Source organism: Erythranthe guttata, chromosome 13, assembly GCF_056151865.1.
Source record: "Erythranthe guttata isolate IM_541 chromosome 13, IM_541, whole genome shotgun sequence".
In the NCBI taxonomy this organism is placed as follows: Eukaryota; Viridiplantae; Streptophyta; class Magnoliopsida; order Lamiales; family Phrymaceae; genus Erythranthe; species Erythranthe guttata.
The window spans coordinates 1,585,223-1,606,483 of NC_142545.1; the positions used below are offsets into that span (position 1 = coordinate 1,585,223).

Genomic DNA, 21,261 nt, shown 5'->3' on the forward strand with positions numbered 1-21,261 from the left:
TACAATTACGTTAATTTACTGTCAGTGACAACACAATTACGGTCAACGTTTAGCGGTGGACGTAAAAAAAAAACTTAAAAAAAACACTAAAAAAAGTCAACGCCGGAAACCAGCGAAAAATCCGAAAGAAAAGAAAAAAAAAATCAACGCCGGAAACCGGCGAAAAAATCCGGAAGAAAAAAAAAGGATATTCGAAAAGTCAAGCCGGCAAAAAAAAATTGATAAAATAGAAAGTTTTTGAAAAAAAAAAAGTCAAAATTGGATTTTTGTGGACAAAATTGATTAAATTGGGGTTACAATTAAAAATTTGGTATAAATGGTTGGGGATAATATTGGAATATACATGAATGTTTTCTTTATTTATAATAAATATTAAAGGGATGAGCTTATTGGTGAAAGAGATATATCATATATACCTAGAATAATAAAGATGCTTGGTGTAAGGCTTATGCACAAAAACCCCTAATATATTTATTAATTGATTTATAGCGAAAACAACAAATCAGACCTAAAATAATGAATAATATTTATAATTTGAGTTGAATCGTGTAATACATAAATCCTACATATTTCATCGTATAATCAATACTACTCTAGTTTGCCATTAAAATTTCAATTTTGTAATAAAATTTAGGGTAAATTACACATACACCCACGAGGTATGCTAAAACAATTTTAAGGTCCTTGTTATATCTATAATTACAATTATCCACCTGAAACATTGTTAGAAACTCAAACGGAATATCGCATTGGATAAATTATTTTGTTATGATTCTAACGGACTATTAGTTTCAAGCATTGGTGGAGACAACATAGAGCTGAGGGTGGCATGTATCTCATAACATTTCTTAAATTATTATTATTTTATATAATTAAGATTCATAAATTTTCGTCTATGGACATAAATATTATTATTATTTTATATAATTAAGATTCATAAATTAAGACTCATAGCATTAACGGCCCCGCGGAAAATAAATATAGTGCATATTAGTCTCCAGGACATAAAATCTTTGAGCCGATAATTGTTTCAGGGGTGTGGTTGTAATTACCAATACCACAACGACCTTGAAATTATATTAGCATACCTAAGAGGTGTAGGTGCAATTTATCCTAATATTTAATATGTGGACTTTAACTACACTATAATTTATGAGATTTGTCTAACAAAAATAACTAAATAGTGTAAGTTATTAACCATCCCCTGAGGTAAGGTCTATTTACGAGAGAAAAAAAAAAACCCTTATTTTTTTATAATTTCATTTACCCCTGTAATATAGAGATTTCTTACATTAACACCTATTGTAAAAATTGTAGGGGTGAATGCGAGAAGTTTACAAACTATAGAGAGCTGGATTTAATTTCTAAAAAATAAGGTTTTTTTTTTTTTCTTTTGTTGTAAATAATCACTACTTCAAGGAAGTGGTTGTAATTATCTTATTAAATATGCCAGTTTATAAGAGCGGAGCGACGTTCCTCAAATTTCCCCTACAGCACGGTATTAAGCTGATCGTTCGTCTCTTCAATCAACTAGCTTATACTGCAAGCGGCGGCTGAGCCGATTCTCCGCCGCTCCACGTCATCGCCGCCGCACAAATAGCCGCAATTTCTCTTGTCACCAATCCAACTCTGGATTGTGGCTCTCCGCCGACTCTTGCCCTTGCCAGCGAGTAAATTCTCGTCTTAATTTTTTTTTTCTTTCTCCGAGGGTATAACGATTCGTTAAACCGTGTGCATATTTTCTGAATAAAATTTTATACTAAATGTAGTCATACATTTTTCACCCAATCGTCCAGTTATTTTAAAAAATTGTGATGAATTTTGATTCCGCCAATTGTTTGAACTGAGTTGGAGCAGAAATTATGATAATTTAGCTTTTTTTGTTGAATAAATTATGCTTGATGATCTGGAATTAAAAGTATCTGAGAAGAAACAGCTTTACCTTTATGAAACCTAGGTTTTTAATTGCTCTGAGATTTTTTAATTTTTTTTTTTTTTTGATAATTTCTCACTTAATGAGGATATTATAAAATACAAATTTCAATTGCTTTAATTGTGAAAAGAAAGTAAAAAACAATAATTTGTTTCCGATGGTAACTCGATTTTTCAGGCAGAGGCTGCCTGGTGCTCTTGAGATTCTGAGATATACGGAGGGGATGCTTCTGAGTCAACTCGGGTGCATTCTCGATACTCCTTTTATTAGTTAAAAATGCTATTTAAGTAAAGTATTTTTTTCTGATATGTATCGTCCAACATGTTTGGTCTTACAGATTGATCAATGGCTTGATTATGCGCCTCGGTTCGGGGTTGGATCGGAATTCGAGGGCGCGTGCCGTTTTGTGGATGAGCATTTGCTGCGAAATACTTTTCTAGTGGGTAATAGTCTCTCAACTGCAGATGTTGCTGTGTGGACTGGTCTTGAAGGTAAAGTTTACGAAATCGAGCTCTGATTTTAAGTAATCAACTATTTTGAGTCTCTCGTAATTAGGTTATCTAACTTGCCCCCCCGACAACTCTTTTAGGTGCTGGATTGAGATGGCAAAGTTTAAGGAAATCGAAGAAGTACCAAAACCTGGTTCGCTGGTTCAACTCAATAGCTACTGAATACGATGCGGTGTTGAGTGAATTTATTTCAACGTATGGGAAAAGAGGCCCTACCTTTGAGGTACTTCCTAATGCTGTGGATGGAAAAGTGAAGCTGCGTTTCGCACCCGAGCCCAGTGGCCACTAGGCCAAAACAGCTCACTTGCGACGTTTTTTTTGGGCGACGATCCCCGAATCGTCGCTCGTTTGCGACCATTTTGACTAAAAAACGTCGCAAGTGAGCTCAAAATAAGATTTCGATGGAATATGTCGCGACGATAAACGTATTCGTCGCGAATATGCGACTAATACTAAAAAACCGTCGCAAAGGGAAAAAAAATAATATAGCACTCTCGTAGCGACGTTTTTATATAACCGACGCATGAAAAATATTTTTTGCAATTTATTTTTTTACTTGCGCGACGAATATGACGTTTACGTCGCTAGTGCAATTGTGAAAAAAAAAATTATTGGGTTGGCGACGAATAAGGATAAACGTAGCGTAATAAAGAGGAAATATTAAATTATATTTATTCATAGCGACGAAAATAGTGTATTCGTCGCACGAAAAATACTTTGTTAAAAGAATTATAATTATTCTTTGTGACGATAGTGTATTAATGGTCGCCAAATAATTATAGAAAAAATCTCGCTTTTCTTTAGCGACGTTGCTTACAGAAACGTCGCAAGTCTATTTTTTTATCGTCGCAAACAATTGAATAAGAAGTCAGGGCCGCAATGTTTTGAAAACCGGACCGGACATCGACCAGGCAAGCTACTGGGTCACGGTTGGACCGGTTCAATTGAGGTCCAACCGGGTTTCTTACTTTTTTTTATATATATAATTTTTTATTAATTTAATACCTCAAATATAATAAATTTTATATTTTTATATTTGCTTTTCACTTTCATCAATTTATTACCCAACTCACTCCACCTTTTTTACAAAAATATAATTTAAAATTATTAATTTTCTCCCCTCCTCACTCCTCACTCCTCCCTCTCTCCTCTCCTCTCCCCCCTCTCTCCTCTGATTTCCTCCCCTCTAATCCCCTTTTTCCCATTTTCTCCGATTTTCTTCCCCTCCGCCGATTTGTTTCTCTCTCTCTTTCAATCTTCCCCTTCGCCGGCGCCCCCCCTCCGCCGGGTCCTCCCCCTCCGCCTCCGCCGCCGCAGTCTGCCGCTGCCGCTCCTCTCCGCCGTCCGCCGCTGCTCTCCTCCGCCCATCTCTCCGCCGCTGCTCTCCACCGTCAGCCCATCTCTCCGCCGCTGCTGCCGATCATCCCGCCGCCTGCTGCCGATCCGTTGCCGTCGCCGACAGCCCTCCTCTCAAGGTAATTTTCTTTTTTTTTTTAAATCTTTGTTTGTTTATGTTGAAAAGCTTGTATGTGTTTGATTATTGCGAATTATTTTTGGGTTTTTTCTCGGAATTATGTGTTTGTTTGTTTTATGTTGATTTGATGAGCCTGTGTTGCTCGGAATTATGCGAACTGTTCTTGGGTTATATGTTGCTCAGAATTATGTGGTTGCTCGGAATCATGTTGCTCGGAATTATGTGTTTGTGAGTCTGTTGTGTGCTTTGGTGAGTCTGTTGTGTGTTTTGGTTATTTGATGTTTCTTTCTGCAGTTTGGCTACTGTGTCGGTGATCAATTTTTCCTCCTTTTTTTTTTTTTTTTTTCGGGAAAATTGGGAAAATTCCGAAATTTCCGAAAAAATTCCGAAAATGAAGATTTCCGAAAAATTCCTATTTATGACTATAAAATATATAAATAAATAAAAAAACCTATTTATTTGTTTTTTGTCGAAATAAGATGCTAAAATTTATGTTTAAGACAAGTTATGAATAGTAAAAGATCGAAAGTTGAAAACTTGAAACGGATTGTTGAATCGAACCGTAAATGGTAAGAGATTAACAACCATGGAAATAATAACCAAAAAGGTGAAAAAATGGAGAAGAGTTCTTGATTGTAACAACCAATTTAGGCTCTAATGTAACTATCTGATCCATTTAAAAAAGAAATGTATTCTCTATCCCTTCTTCACACACACAAAAACACCACACAATTGCGTGTGTGTGTGTGTGTGTGTGTGTGTGTGTGTGTGTTTTTGTCTGATGTAAGAAGAGTAAATGAAAGGAACAAGACAAGCGAGTGAATAGTTTATCAGCGTGCCTTAAATGTTGATCTACCTAATTACATGATCTCAAAATTATTTAATTAACTATAAAATATATAAATAAATAAAAAAACCTTTTCGGAAAAATATTGAAAAATCGGAACTCGGAATTTCAGAATTCGGATTGAAAAATATTATTCTTGATACGGGCCATTCTGGAAAGATCCAATACGAATTAGGCCCACGACAAAAGGCCCATGGCAATTCAGCCCAATGATATAAAAAGACCATTAGGTCGTACGACCTCAACGACGAACTGCGGAACTTCGGCTCGCAGGCCCAGTATTGGCTCGTGGTAAATCGAGCCCAGGGCTATAAAAGGCCCAATACACACAATGGCTTGAGGGGGGAAAAAAACCCTAAAAAGGAAACCTTGGAGGCCAAGGTTTCCTCATTTATAAATAGGGAATGATATTGCGTTTTTCCACACAGATAATATACATTTTTCACACACTTTTACGTACTTTCTAAAAACTCGCTTTGAAATCATACTGACTTGATCGTCGGAGCTTTCCCGCCGGGAACACCTCCCGGCGTTGCAGGTCTTTTTTCTACCGGAATCCGACAGAGAGCTTAGAGGACGCGAGGAAGAGCCCCACGGACCAAATCAAGTGGCGCCGTCTGTGGGAAAGCTTGAAGTTTTGGAAAAACAGCTTCCGGGAAAAATCAGATCTACCCCCGGAAGTCCAGATCTGAGCTGAGAACGTGGAGAAAGAATGGACGGAGAAGACGCAGTCGCCCGGAATTTGCAGAAGGATTTGGATGCGGTAGCCCGTGGTGCACCGGTTGACCCATCGTCCGTTCAGAAAGATAAATCGGGGTGTAGCTTCCTTACACCTGAAAAGGAGGGCCGGATCCCCTTCGCTCCAAGCAGCCCCTCTTTCGAGTTCCAGAATGGCGAAGCTGCTTCGAGAAGGCCAGCCACAACCCCCGCTCAGGCTCCCCATGAGCGCACGTATACCCGAGACGAGGTGGAAACCATGATCACCGCGGCCATCAGAAACTACACCCAAAGTTTACCTCACGATAACCGACTCAGGAGGGATCCCAGACATTCCCCGAACGAGGGACGAGCTGATGACGAAGGCGACAGTTATTCGGAAAATCGAAGAGGCGATAGTCATAGAGTCAGGACCGAGGTAGACAGCCTGAGACGCGATATGAATGAATTAAAGGCCTTACGGAACAGGCCAGCGCGAGATCTCGTGGGATCTAGCCCTTTCGCAAAACACCTTGATGATGACCCCATACCAGCTAGCTACCGACCCATTTCGTTCGAGTACAATGGCACATCGGATCCCGCCGAGCACCTAAGCCGTTTCAACAATACAGCATCGCTTCATCAGCTCACAGAAGGGGTGAGATGTCGTGCCTTCGCTACCACTCTAGCCGGATCTGCTCAGGCCTGGTTCGGTTTGCTGCCTTCCGGGAGCGTACAATCTTTCGAGCAATTTGCCAAGGCTTTCATGAACCAGTTCGCCAGCTCAAAGAAGTGCAAAAAAACCTCCCTGTCACTATTTAGCATTCGCCAAAAGGAGAAAGAAAGCCTCAGGAGTTACATCAAACGGTTCACCTCGGCCACCCTGGAAGTCCCGACCACCAGTGATGAGGTACTCATGGCAGCCCTTTCTCAAGGACTGAGAGATGATGAGTTTTTCCGAGCTTTGGCGCTGGAGCCGTCCCCTGATTTCGATAACCTATTAGAAAGGGCATCTAGGTTCATCAATTTAGAAGAGGCCCGCCAACAGAAAGTGGAAGAATCTCACCAAGTCGCAAATGCACGAGTCAGCGAAGTAAAGAAAGGCAGGGAGCTCATGTTACCTCGCAGGGATGCCAATGCCCCTAGTCGGAGTATTGTCCCGGATGCTAAGGGATCTCGTTTTCAATCATATCAGCCCCTTACGGCTCCTCTGTCCCAGGTGTTGTGCGCGATTGAGAAGAGGGCTGATCTTCGATGGCCTCGAACTGCTCGCGGAGCCCCCCGTCGAGATCCAACGTTGGGTACTTTTTGCCGTTTTCATAATGAATATGGACATACGACCGACGATTGCGCACATCTGAAGGACGAAGTGGAACGTCTCATCAGAGATAACAAAATCGGGGATTTTGTGAAGATAGATTCACCTCGGGGACAAAAGCGTGAAGCCCAGTTTGGGAACCCGCCACGAGCACCGCCACCACCACCAGCACCGAAAAGAGGGTACATTCAGATGATTTCGGGGGGTCCTACGGGAGGAGATACTCACCGGGCTAGGAGACGCCACCTCGGTAGCCTCAAGAATAATCATGAGGTTTGCCAAATCTCGACACCGAAGTATCGTCAATATCCCACTATCTCGTTTGGTCCGGAAGATGAAGCGGACCTAGAGGATTTCCATTGTGACCCTCTCCTCATCACGATTAACGTTGGGGGGTACGATGTCGCTCGCGCCTTCGTTGATCCAGGAAGTTCGGTGGATGTCATATCCTACGAATGTTTCCTGCAAATGGAGCTTGACCTCCCAATCTTCCCTGTCACTACTCCGATATTTGGGTTCACGGGAGGATCCCTGACGCCGGTTGGACAAGTTAAAATCCCCGTCACTATAGGAACGCCACCTCGAATACGCACTCAAACCGTCAATTTCGTCATTGTCGAAGGATCGCCAACCTCGTATAATATCGTGATAGGGCGACCGATGTTACATACCTTTCGGGCGGTCCCTTCAACCATTCATCAAAAGCTTAAGTTTCCAGTTGATGGAACGGTGGGAGAGGTCAGGGGCGACCAAGCCCAATCGAGATCATGTTATGTCGAAATGGTTAAAGTAGCAGAGAAAGGCCGACGTGATACCCTCACCAAAGAAGATTTGGGAGACGAGAAACGCCCTCGAATTGACCCCGAGGATAAGACTAATCATGTACAACCTATGGACGAATTAATGATGATTGATCTCGTCCCCGGAATGATGAAACAAACCCGGATAAGCAAGGATTTAGAACCATCTCTCCGAGACGAGCTAATAGCGTTACTACGATGTAATGAAGACGTCTTCGCATGGCAACCAAGTGACCTAACTGGTATCTCACCTCGTACTGTTGTGCACAGGCTCAATTTGCGGCCCGAGTGTAAACCTGTCAAACAAAAACGACGGCACTTCGGTACCGAAAAGGACGAAATCATACAAAAGGAAGTACAGCGACTTCTGGAGATCGGACACATCCGGGAAATTCAGTTCCCTACATGGCTGTCCAATGCGGTGTTAGTGCAGAAAGCCAATGGCCAATGGCGAATGTGTATCGATTTTCGGGACTTGAATAAGGCTTGCCCGAAAGACGATTATCCCTTACCTCGCATAGATCAGCTTGTAGATGCCACCGCTGGATGCGAACTACTTAGCATGATGGATGCCTCGCAGGGATACCACCAAATTCCGCTAGACGAAAAGGACCAGCCAGCAGTAAGTTTTGTCACCGCCACGGGGACTTACTGTTACGTGGTGATGCCTTTCGGCCTGAAAAATGCGGGAGCCACGTATCAGCGACTAATGGATAGGATGTTTCGGGCCCAACTCGGACGCAACATTGAAGTTTATGTTGATGACATGTTAGTTAAAAGCAAGAGGCGCTCTACGCATCTCGCAGACCTAGCTGAGACCTTTGCAACTCTTCGTTTATATGGAATGAAGTTGAACCCTGCTAAGTGTGCATTCGCAGTACAAGCGGGAAAGTTCCTGGGATACGTTGTTAATCGGGAAGGCATTAAGGTAAACCAAGATAAAGTTGAGGCCGTACTTCAGATGACACCTCCTCGTTCCATCAAGGAAGTCCAATCCTTGGCAGGAAAAGTTGTAGCCCTAGCTCGGTTTATATCACGAATGGCTGATAAGAGCCTGCCTTTCTTCAAAGTACTAAGGAAAACAGCTCAGTTCGAATGGACCACCGAATGCCAGCTCGCATTCGAAGCATTAAAACGATCTCTCACTTGCTTGCCGATTCTTAGCACCCCCGAAAAGGGCGAAACCCTGTTTGTATACTTGTCAGTGGGCGATGAGTCCATCAGTTCGGTGTTGTTTAAGGAAGTTAATAATCAACAAAGGCCGATCTACTATACTAGTAAGATCCTCACTACGTCGGAAAGCCGATATTCCGAAGTCGAGAAAATAGCGTACGCACTGGTCCTCACTACGCGACGACTCCGGCCTTATTTCCTGTCGCATACCATGGTGATTCGCACAAGCTTACCCCTTCGGCAGACACTAGGTCAGCCTACCGCGTCAGGGCGAATTGTTAAATGGGCCATCGAGCTGGGACAATACGAGATCCAATACCAACCCCGTACCTCGGTCAAAGGACAGGCGCTGGCAGATTTCATCCGAGAAACCACCAGGATACCCATCGAGAAGGAGTGGAAAATTTATGTGGATGGTTCATCTACAACCACAGGAGCAGGGGCAGGGATAATAGTTATTGATCCCACTGGAACGGAAGTTGAGTTTGCCGTTAGGTTACCTCGGGTCTCCAATAATGAGGCAGAGTATGAAGCCTTTATCCGAGGTATGGAGATCGCTCAAGAGCTCGGGGCGCGAGTGGTGCGAATATACTCCGACTCTCAGTTGGTAATACACCAACTCGAAGGGGACTACGAAATAAAAAACGATAGAATGAAAAGTTATGTAAATAAAGCCCGAGCTGTGCAAGAAGCTTTTGAAGTCTGTACCATGCATCAAATTCCGAGAAACGACAACCAGCGAGCTGATTTCCTCGCTAAAGTCGGGTCGTCAGTCGTCGATTGTATTGAAAGAAAGATCACTATCCTTATTGCCCCTACCCCAACGCCGGGTGTAATGGTAATAGACGAAGAGCCGGATTGGAGAACACCGTTATTCAAATACTTCAGAGGAGAGCGAGCTGGCACCAAGAGGGAGCAGCACCGTTTGGCATATAAGGCAAGGCACTTTTACGTACGGCATGGGACATTATATAAAAGAAACTTCACCACAGTAGATGCAAGGTGTTTGGGAAAGCAGGAGGTAAAGCATGTTCTGGATGAAGTGCATCGAGGTGGTTGTGGTGAGCACGGAGGAGCTCGGGCCCTAATGCAGAAATTACATCGGGCCGGATATTACTGGCCTGGCATGAAGAAAGACACGCACCGATATGTTCAACACTGCGTACAATGCCAAAAATATGCCTCGCTCATCCACAAACCGGGGGAAGAAATGACCATCATGAGTGCTCCATGCCCTTTCGCCCAATGGGGAATCGACCTGGTGGGGCCATTCCCTCAAACCACGGGTCGGAAAAAGTTCATCATTGTCGCGGTAGACTACTTCACTAAGTGGGTTGAAGCTGAAGCCTTGTCGAAAATTTCAGAAGACGAAGTCATGCACTTCATTTGGAAGAATATCTGCTGTCGATTTGGCCTACCTCGAAGCCTTGTATCGGACAACGGCACTCAGTTCAACGGTAAGAAAATCCGAGCTTGGTGCGAAGAGATGAAAATTGCACAAAAATTTGTAGCAGTAGCGCACCCCCAGGCCAATGGACAAGTGGAGTCCGTAAACCGGACCATTGTCAATGGGTTGAAGAAAAGGTTAGACGAGCTAGGTGGAAGTTGGGTAGACGAGTTGCCCTCCGTCCTCTGGTCTTACCGGACCACAACCAAAGCAGCTACTGGCGAAACACCGTTCCGGTTAACCTACGGAACTGAAGCGGTTATACCGGTCGAAGTGGCAATGGACACACTCCGCATCGCCGCATTTGACGAAGTAACAAACGATGATGCTTTAAGATCGCAACTGGACGAAGTTTTCGATCTTCGGGAAACGGCGTATTTGCACATGGAAAGAAGTAAAAACTTGATCAAAGCTCGGTATGATCAAGGGGTGCGGTCCCGCTCATTCCAGATCGGAGACCTCGTCTTGCGACGAGCGGACGCGCTAAAACACACGGGAAAGTTGGAGGCTAATTGGGAAGGACCATACGCAGTCACCAGGTGTTTGGCCGGCGGAGGATATGAGTTGGCAGACATCGACGGGAAGCCGTTACCTCGGGCTTGGAACATAATACATCTGAAACGCTTCTTCGCGTAAAAAAAAAAAAAAAAAAAAAAAAAAAAAAAAGAGAGAGATAAAGGAAATCGAGGCAATTACGCCAGCAAAATCGAGACACACCTTGTACAGACAAAACAACCATTAATAAACATCCATTTTCCGATCTGGGCTAGGCCCCGTGGTTTTTTCTCTCCTTATTTGGAGGGTTTCCACGTTAAAAAAGTACTTGTGTTATTTACTTAAGTTATAACTGTGGCGTTAACTCGCGTGTTTCATTGTGGCGTTAACTCGCGTGTATCATTGTGGCGTTAACTCGCGTGTTTTACTGTGGCGTTAACTCGCGTATTTCATTGTGGCGTTAACTCGCGTGTATCATTGTGGCGTTAACTCGCGTGTTTCATTGTGGCGTTAACTCGCGTGTTTTACTGTGGCGTTAACTCGCGTATTTCATTGTGGCGTTAACTCGCGTGTATCATTGTGGCGTTAACTCGCGTGTTTTACTGTGGCGTTAACTCGCGTGTTTCATTGTGGCGTTAACTCGCGTGTTTCATTGTGGCGTTAACTCGCGTGTTTCACTGTGGCGTTAACTCGCGTGTTTCATTGTGGCGTTAACTCGCGTGTTTCACTGTGGCGTTAACTCGCGTGTTTTATTGTGGCGTTAACTCGCGTGTTTCACTGTGGCGTTAACTCGCGTGTTTCATTGTGGCGTTAACTCGCGTGTTTCACTGTGGCGTTAACTCGCGTGTTTCATTGTGGCGTTAACTCGCGTGTTTTATTATGGCGTTAACTCGCGTGTTTCATTGTGGCGTTAACTCGCGTGTTTCACTATGACGTTAAATCGCGTGTTTTACTAAAGTAAGTAAAAAGCATGTTTTAGTGTGACAATGGTTTGTGTTTTCTGTTGCAGCGCTAAGTCGCGTATTCATAAGCGAGATGATGAGGTCAAGCATCAAGTTGAAATATAAAAACAGTTTTCTGAGATCAAGTTAACTGATAAGCTTAGAGGATAAGCACAAATGAGAATGATCTGAGATATGGAACCAAGAATTGAACTTGAAGTCAAGACAAGACGAATATCAAAGCTCGAAGCACGAATTTGAAAAACGAATAAAGACGCTTCTGAACATATGGAAAAACGGAGGAATTGCTAAGGATACATGGCAAAAAGGGAGTAAAAAATATAATGTTTAAAAAAGATACATATTCAGAATACAAAACAGAAAAAGGTTAAGTTTTCTTCATAGTCTTCACTTCGGGATGGCCGTGTCTGCTTCACTCCGATTCTCAGCATCCGGAGGGGGCGGCGAAACGAGGCCTGGCTGTGCCTCTTCGGAACTAACCGCCGTTCCAAGGGCCCCAATATCTCCGGCAAAGTCGGTGATAGCCCCTTGACGGGAGAATTCTTCAACAAGGCCTTGATAAACCGGCCTCCACCACTCTAAGTTGGGATCCTCATTTACATCCCCCTCAAAACCCGGAATCACGTCGTCGGGGAGGTCCTCCGCCAGTTCGTTTTCCACCAACGGGAACTCGATGCCGGCACCGCCTAACCTCTTCCGAACAGCCGCAACCGCTGACGAAAAGAAGAAACGAGCTAAACCTGAAGCTTCTCGAGTAAAAGTGGTGGAACGCCATAATCGGTGAAAGAAGCGGCGAACAAACTCCTCGATGAAGCGAAGACCCTCGGGCGACCCCGGGAACAACCTTTGCCCCTCTTTCACCCCTTCGGTGAAATTGGTGGAAGCTTGTACTCCAGCTGCGAACAGCTCGTTGGAAAGCCCCTTAGCTTTCTCCTCCAAACTGGCATTGTGGGATGCAAGGGAGTCTTTTTCAGCTTCAAGGATTTTTTCTCTCTCTTTCAGCCTCTTTACTTCGGCAAACAGCCCCTCCTTCGAAGACTCCGACATCCCCAGGCTCTCCTTTAAACCCCGGACTTCCTTCCGGAGCTGCATCACCTCTTTCCTCTGATTATCATACGCCTCGCGTGACACATCGTCCCACCCCAAAGGACCCGAAAAGGCGATGGCGAATTGCTGCACCCACAAAGAGGTTAAATAGAGTTAATCTTAAATACAAGATGCAATGGCAAAGATTGATTCACAAAGACAGAGTGAAACAAACCTGTGTAATGTTATGGAGAAGCAACTCAAGTCGGTCGCCCTTACTCATTTGCCCGAAATGGGCGACATCGGTGGGGAATGCCAAGGACCGGCACGCAGCAATGGCGTTTTCAGCATTCCGGCAGAGGTATAGTCCAAAGTCGGCCGGTAAAGCTGACCCAGCCGCCCCAAGGGCCAGCTCAGATCTCCGTTTCTTCGGAGCAGGTTCTCTCTCTACCACCTCTTCGGTCGAGGAAGGAGGCGGTGACTGGGCGAGAACTATCGCAGAGGATTGTTTAAGAGGCTCAGAATCCTCAGTTCGCGAAGCAGGTCCACCGCGGGCGCGAGGAGGAGCGGCGTTTTTCTTCGATGGCCTGGGCCTTAGAGCCCCTTCCTCCGAGGATCTTTTCTCGGATTCAGCGATTAGAGGACGCTGAAACTCAGACGCCTCGAACCCAGGTTCCGGATCGGACGGACGGGTAGCCGGCTTGTCACCTCGGAACATCCTCTTCATCCTTAGATCTACGAACCAAAACAAACGGGCAAGGGGAGATACGTGGGTGAGATACGAGACATTCAAGTACATAATTAGCGAAGCAACAAAAGACAAACCGACCCAAGTGAGACAGTGAGTCGAAGTAAGAATTAGTGTTATAACCGAACCCACCTAAATCTTCTCGAGTTAGAGAATATGTGCCGTTGTCGTGAAAACGGAAGTGGCGGAGCATCGGCGGAAAGCTGGTGAGGCTATCCGGGACGCCGTGACTCGGTTGAAAATGGGATATCATTTTTAATAAACATTCGTCAACCGCCAAAGGTTTACCTCTTTTCTTTTCAGGTAGGGTGGCGAGCCAAGGACATAAATAGGGCGTGTCAACAGGATTTCTGGCAAAGAAATAATGACCTTGCCACCCATCGGTTTTATTAGGTGGCATCAGAATTTTAAAACCCGGACGAGCCGAGATAGAAACATGGAAAGGACTGGAATTTTTCAATACCATGACACTTCGGAATCGAGCTGGTGTAGGAATCACCCCCGACCAAGCACATAGCATACGGAATCCCGTCATAATTATTATAGCGTGAGGGTGGAATTGATTAAGGGACACATTACATAGCTGGGCAATTTCAGAAAACCAAGGCGAGATAGGGAAGGATAGACCGAAATAAAACTGCTCTGAAAACCAAGTACTGAAACCTAAGGGGGGAGTTAAAGGACGGTCATCTCGCGAAGGAAGAATCAACTCGACATCGGTGGAGAGGCCTATGTCGCGGACTAAGTTAGCCAGATCTATGTCGGTCAGGGTACTGGGCCCCCATTGGTCATCTAAATCCCTCCCCCCAGATACGGAGGGCGAACCACTCCTCGCAGAAGAAGAAACCTCTTTCCTGCCCTTCTTCTTGGGTCGTTCCAAGAGTTTACCCGAAGGGGAGAAGTAAGGCCCCTCCTCCGACGAAGAAGAGATAGAAAAAGCAGGGTTTTCACCCCCCTCCCCGGAAGGCGCTTTTTGGCCAAAAGGGTCAGGGGAATGGGCTGACATTATCGAATTGAAGAATAAGATGGAGGTAATAAAAGATGGGGAAGAGAAGTAATACCTTGGCTAGAGAGAAAGAGTGGGCTTGAGGGAGGAAAGCTCTGTCTCAGAAAATGGAATCACCAGAAATCAAGCAGGAGGAAAGACGTGTAGGCAAAAAGAAAAAACTTTTACAAGTTGGGTTAATGAGGTATTTATAGGGAAAGAGATAAGAGGAAATTAGATCTCAACCACTCATTCGGACGAACGAGATCAAAAGCAGGCCGCCTCGAATTCGGCGCGGAAAGCACCGATTGAAATTCCCTCATTATGACCTAGGGAACTCGAATCGACTGCATTGATTGATAGGACAGCAGAAGGCGGTAGAGCACGCTTCCCCATCAAAGATTAAACGCTAAAAACGAACTGTTACCTCGCACTCCATACTCCATATTCATCGAACGGGACAAAACAGAAGTTTTATCTCGCCCGATAATTAAGGAGTAGGGGGGAGTAGTTGATACGGGCCATTCTGGAAAGATCCAATACGAATTAGGCCCACGACAAAAGGCCCATGGCAATTCAGCCCAATGATATAAAAAGACCATTAGGTCGTACGACCTCAACGACGAACTGCGGAACTTCGGCTCGCAGGCCCAGTATTGGCTCGTGGTAAATCGAGCCCAGGGCTATAAAAGGCCCAATACACACAATGGCTTGAGGGGGGAAAAAAACCCTAAAAAGGAAACCTTGGAGGCCAAGGTTTCCTCATTTATAAATAGGGAATGATATTGCGTTTTTCCACACAGATAATATACATTTTTCACACACTTTTACGTACTTTCTAAAAACTCGCTTTGAAATCATACTGACTTGATCGTCGGAGCTTTCCCGCCGGGAACACCTCCCGGCGTTGCAGGTCTTTTTTCTACCGGAATCCGACAGAGAGCTTAGAGGACGCGAGGAAGAGCCCCACGGACCAAATCAAGTCTAAAATCAGAAAATGTTAGATCAACATCGGCAAAAACAAAAAAAAATTGGTATCAATTTCCACCCCTGAGTAGTATACATATTTTTTTCATTTCGCGAAAAATAATTGCAATTTAAAAATAAAATACTAATTTCGATTCGATCTTTAATTTTATTTATTGGGCCAAGTCCGTATTAGGTCTTAGCCCAATGTTCTTTGCTATTGGATTCATTGCAGCCCATGATAAGCCCTTTCTCGAATTAATGTGAGAGAGCCCAGAAGAAGGAAGGAAGAAAAAAAAAAAAAAAAAAAAAAAAGGAAAAAAATTCATTCACTCGTTGAGTTCTTGAAATTACAGTTGAAACTATGATTCTTTGATACCAAATGGGAAGAAGACGATGAGACATGGAATATTAAGCAAAATCAGAGTTGTAGACCAACCCAATACGAATTTCCCGCTTACAGAGGTTAGCTCTGTAACTGAGTTTTCTGTGGCATCAGCTCTTCAGAATTACATAAACTCAGATCATCCCTCACACGGCCGAAAGATCCATCCCCTCATACTCAAAGCTGGTATCAAACCCAATGTCAATATCTCCATCAAACTCCTCATCATGTACGTCAAGTCCTCCTGTTTATCAGACGCGCGCCAGGTGTTTGATGAATTGCCTCGCCGAACTTTATCGGCCTACAATTACATGATATCGGGCTATACAAAACACGGGTTTGTCGATAAATCTTTCGATTTGGTTCGAGAACTGTGCCTCTCGAATGAAAAGCCCGACGGATACACATTTTCGATGATTTTGAAGGGTTCGACTAGCGGAAATGCAGGGTCACGTTTACCTTTTACGGGGCGTGAGGTTCATGCCCAGATATTGAAATCCAATGTTGAAGGTGATGATGTGCTTTACACCGCATTGGTTGACTCGTATGTGAAGAGTGGGAGGGTTGAGTACGCAAGAAGAGTGTTCGATTTAATGTTGGACCAGAATGTGATTTGTTCAACATCGATGATCACAGGGTACATGAACCAAGGCCGTTTGGAAGATGCCGAGGATGTATTTCACAAGACTGTGGAGAAGGATGTGGTGGTTTACAATGCCATGATCGAAGGATACAGTAAATCAGTCGAGACGGCTAAGAAGGCGATACATTTATTCATCGATATGCAGAGCCTAAATTTCAGGCCTACGATATCTACTTTTGCAAGTATTATCGGTGCTTGTTCTCTTTTGTCAGCGTTCGAAATCGGCCAGCAGATCCAAGGGCAGTTAATGAAAACCGAGCTTTTCACAGACATAAAGATTGGCAGTGCTCTGATAGACATGTACTCCAAATGTGGGAGAACCGATGATGCAAGATCCATTTTTGATTCCATGCCGAGAAAGAACGTCTATTCGTGGACTTCAATGATTGATGGATACGGGAAAAACGGGTGTCCAAACGAATCGCTCGAACTCTTCGATAGAATGATAAGCGAACGTCACACTAAACCAAATTACGTTACTTTTCTCGGTGCACTCTCTGCATGTGCCCATGCAGGATTAGTTGCCAAAGGGAGGAAGATATTCGAGTGCATGGATCGGGTTTACTCGATGAAGCCAAGAATGGAGCACTACGCATGCATGGTAGATCTATTAGGGCGTGCGGGGAGTTTGAACCAGGCGCTTCAATTCGTGATGCAAATGTCCGAAAGGCCTAATTCCGACGTTTGGGCGGCTTTGCTGAGTTCTTGCAGACTCCATGGCGATGTGGAGCTCGCGAAAATAGCAGCGAACGAGCTTTTCAAAGTGAGTGGAGAGAGTAGGCCTGGAGCGTATGTTGCTTTGTCGAACGCGTTAGCAGATGCTGGGAAATGGGATAGTGTGAGCCAATTGAGGGAGTTGATGAAAGCGAGAGGAATATCGAAAGGAACGGGGTTCACTTGGATTGGAACCGATGCTGGTTTAGAAGCTTTTCATGCTGGCCAGTCACTGTGATTTATCATGGCAGTATTATTTGTCAGGTAAAAGATTTTGTTATGTTCTCTCCGGCAAGAACTCTCCTGTATTTGTAACTTAAGATTCTGCTAAATTTTTTATATATTTTTTTAATTGTTCTATAAACCAAAAAATGACTATTATAATTTCTATGGGTGTGAAGGTTTTTTTAAAAGAAACCGCCTCTGGTGCAAAAACCCATCATCGACGAAGTATCAGTTAATCAACTTGAAAAAAAAATTCCGGTGCAAAACCCACGACCAATGAAGAATCAGTTTCTTGCTCGTAAAAATCTTGGGGAGGATCAAGCCCGCATTTGTTATTCTACATCCAACAACCAAACAAGAAAATTCTCGCTCTCTTGTTGATAAGCTCTGCCAATGACATTAAAATGACAATTCTGGTAGAATCATACCTTACTCAAAAGAGCATTCAGGTCCTGAGGATGTGATTTGGCAATTTCCCATGAGCCGCAGAAAACATTCACAGAAGGAGAATGCTTTTGAGCCAGTATCGGCCACGCCAAAGCTGCATTATTGAACCAGTATTTCGCAGATCTGTACAAAGGGCAATTGATTATAAGATTTGACGACACAAACCCTGATAAAGAAAGTAACGAGTTTGTGGATAATATTCTGAACGATATCGAAAATCTGGGGATTAAAATATAGTACCGTGACGTACACGTCGGACTACTTCCCACAGCTAATGACAATGGCACAAAGATTGATTCTTGAGGGTAAAGCCTATGTTGACGACACTCCATTCAAGCAAATTAAAGGCAAAAGGTTTGAAGGTATAGAGTCGAAGTGCAGGAATAACAGTGTGGAGGAGAATTTTAACTTATGGAAGGAAATGATAGCTGGATCGAAAAGGGGTTTGATCTGCTGTGTGCGCGGTAAGCTGGACATGGGGGACCCGAACAAGTTGGTTAGGGACCCTGTTTATTACTGCTGCAACTCGACTCCTCACCATAGGGTTAGTTCGAACTATAAGGTGTACCCAACGTATGACTTTTGTTGTCCGTTTGTTGATGCTGTGGAAGGTATCACTCATGCACTTAGATCGAGCGAGTACCGTGACCGTAATGGACAGTATTCAAGAATTCAGACAGATATGGGTTTGAGGAAGGTCCATTTGGACGAATTCAGTCGGTTGAATATGGTGTACACACTCTTGAGTAAGCGCCATTTGCTGTGGTTTGTTCTGGACGGAAAAGTCGAAGGTTGGGACGATCCTCGTTTTCCTACTGTACAAGGAATAGTTCGGAGGGGTCTCAAGATTGAAGCATTGAAGCAGTTCATTACGGAACACGTAAGTTGCGTATATCTTATATATATATTTGCTAATAAACGAGAGTTTGATCATTATAATATAACGAATCAAAATATTTTTTTTCTCTTTTAGGGCGCAACGAAGAATGTCAATCTTTTGAAGTGGGATAAGCTGTGGGCGATCAATAAGAAGATTATAGATCCTGTGTGCCCACGGTATACTTCCGTTATTGAAGACAAGCGCGTGTTGCTAACTCTAACCGATGGACCGAAAGTACCCTTTGTCCGGATTTTACCGAAACACAAGAAATACGAAGGTGCTAGAGAGAGAGGTGTGACGTACTCAAATAGGTTATGGATAGATTATTCAGATGCTGAATTAGTCTCGGTGAACGATGAAGTAACCTTAAAGGATTGGAGTAATGGGGTAATTAAAGAGATCAAGAGGGGCGAAAATGGTAATGTTACTCAACTAGTGGGAGTTTTGCATCTCGAAGGAAGCGTTAAGCAGACGAAGATGATGAAGCTTACATGGTTGGCTGATTCGACTGAGCTTGTGAGACTTACGCTGGTCGACTTTGGTTATCTAATTACAAAGCCTAAGGTGATGCATTGTTTTTTTTTTCGTTTCGTTTTGTTATATTTTTTTCGATTAGCTTATTTTATTGTTGAAATAATTGCAGTTGGATCGACTGTAAGTCCGGAAAAAAGGAAGATTGTATTCCGTGGGTGAATCCACGTACGAGAACCGAAACATTAGCAGTGGGGGAATCGGATACGCGGAATTTGAAGCGTGGAGATGTAATGCAGCTGGAGAGAAGAGGTTATTACAAATGTGATGCTCCTTTCGTACGACCTTCGAAGCGCGTGGTACTGTTTGCGATTCCAGATGGGAAACTTAATATTGATGATGGATCAATTATAGCATCTAATAATAAAGCTGAAGTATAGGGATTTTTTTTTTGTAGTTGATAAAAATTATGATTTATTTATTGATAACATAAATATTAATAACCTCATAACATATTTTAAAATTAGTTTTTAAGTAAATAATAATTGAATGTAAAAGGAATTTTTTTACGAGATCAACAAAATTATTTCATTTTTAATACAAAAAAAATATTTAAAATAATCATATTTTAATACAAAGAAATAAGAAATAGTGACAAAGAGCCGCACAATTCACCACTACAGCACCAGTCTTTCTTCGTAAAATTTGGAGAGGGGTTAAAATCTAACACAAACAATGAGTTTGAGGAGGCCATGAGAATAGTCTAATAAAAAATAGGGTAAATTACAATCCCTCCCATTCGGTCAAATTTACGAAAATCCCCTTCTGTCTTGGTAATTACAGCCACCCCTCAACTATAAATTTTTTTACACGTCTACCCTTGCGGTTTCAAATTCAGTGGAAGTGGAATCTTCTAGATTATATAGAATATTATCACTTTTATACCCGTTTTATCCCATTCGAGCTCAGCATTTTAAAGCAAGATAATCATAATACGTGTTTTTTGGCCCATATATATATATATATATATATATATATATATATATATATATATATATATATATATATATATATATATATATATATATATATATATATATCAGATTTCGATGCATCAAAAACTACATTTTGACACAAAATGGGTACGAATTAGATCACATTCCACGCAATCTAGATGATTATGTTGAATTTGACACCACAAGGATGGAGGTGTAAAAAGATTCATAGTTAAAGAGATAGATGTAACTATCCAAACATGAGAGGATTTTTCGTAATTTGACCATACCTCAAGGGTGGTTGTAATTTACCCTAAAAAAAATAAAAGAAGCAATATGGAAATGGATGAAACAATGTCTTTGGAAGTTAACGTCTTTTGTTCAAGGACAAGATTTCTAGTTTTATTCAATGTACTATGAAACAATGTATTCATTCCCTCGTGATTTTGAAATCATAGTATAGTACAAATGGTTTTCGTAAAGGAAAAACATAAACACGAAACCGAATTTTAGTAAGAGTAAAAATGTTATCTATGTTACAAGACGTCAAACATTGCTTTAAGATGTATATAGCTTTGAAAATCAATTCTTTTTCGTCTCTCTCTCAGTGCATTTGATACGTTTGTTAGACATATATAATTTATATTCTATAACAATCTAGTAAATTGTAGTTGAAATATAATAAAAATCAAACCATAAGATGAGATTTGTGTACTTTTTTCAAATTTAAGAAGGCATCACTGCAATTATACATAACCTCAAGGGAGGTAGTGTAATTTAATATAATATTAATATATTATTCACACTTTTTGTCATTTATTAATATTAAATAATTTTTTATTAAGACTTGAAAAAGTGAAAGCCCATAAATTTTCTGAATTATTCAAACAGCAGCCCACACGTACACTCAGCCCACAACTCTAAAGCTTAAAACCCTAACCCACACCCACCCCCCCTAAACCCTAAATTCATCTATAAATACACCCCTTCTCTCCCTCAATTCATCATCTTCACGGCAGCTTAATTTCCTCCGCTCCCACGGCGGCGGCGTCTTAATCCCTCCGCTCCCACGGCGGCGGCGGCGGCTTAATCCCTCCGCTCCCACGGCGGTGGCTTTGGTAA

The 21,261-nt window shown here is 42.8% G+C and overlaps 1 protein-coding gene and 1 long non-coding RNA gene across 4 annotated transcripts; both read left to right on the top strand.

Moving 5' to 3' along the window:
- The first annotated feature begins 1,490 nt into the window (after nt 1-1,490).
- Nucleotides 1,491-3,245, top strand: LOC105972064 (uncharacterized). The gene is made up of 4 exons (XR_001174108.2): nt 1,491-1,670; nt 2,111-2,176; nt 2,271-2,424; nt 2,523-3,245. It is a non-coding gene; the product is annotated as an uncharacterized LOC105972064 (long non-coding RNA).
- Nucleotides 3,246-3,529: 284 nt separating this feature from the next.
- On the top strand, nt 3,530-19,701 carry LOC105961477 (glutamate--tRNA ligase, cytoplasmic). Of its 3 annotated transcripts, XM_088811318.1 has the most exons (4): nt 16,433-17,385; nt 17,523-18,673; nt 18,767-19,237; nt 19,317-19,701. In XM_088811318.1, exons 2-4 carry the CDS (start codon nt 18,068-18,070, stop codon nt 19,329-19,331), a joined length of 1,092 nt encoding a protein of 363 aa, XP_088667444.1. In that variant the 5' UTR covers nt 16,433-17,385; nt 17,523-18,067; the 3' UTR covers nt 19,332-19,701. The 3 variants fall into 3 exon arrangements, with proteins under 3 accessions (XP_088667442.1, XP_088667443.1, XP_088667444.1); XM_088811317.1 differs by lacking the exons at nt 18,767-19,237; nt 19,317-19,701 and adding an exon at nt 3,813-3,917 and having other exon boundaries at nt 15,736-17,385; nt 17,523-17,663; XM_088811316.1 differs by lacking the exons at nt 18,767-19,237; nt 19,317-19,701 and adding an exon at nt 3,530-3,917 and having other exon boundaries at nt 15,576-17,538.
- The last annotated feature ends 1,560 nt before the right edge of the window (nt 19,702-21,261 follow it).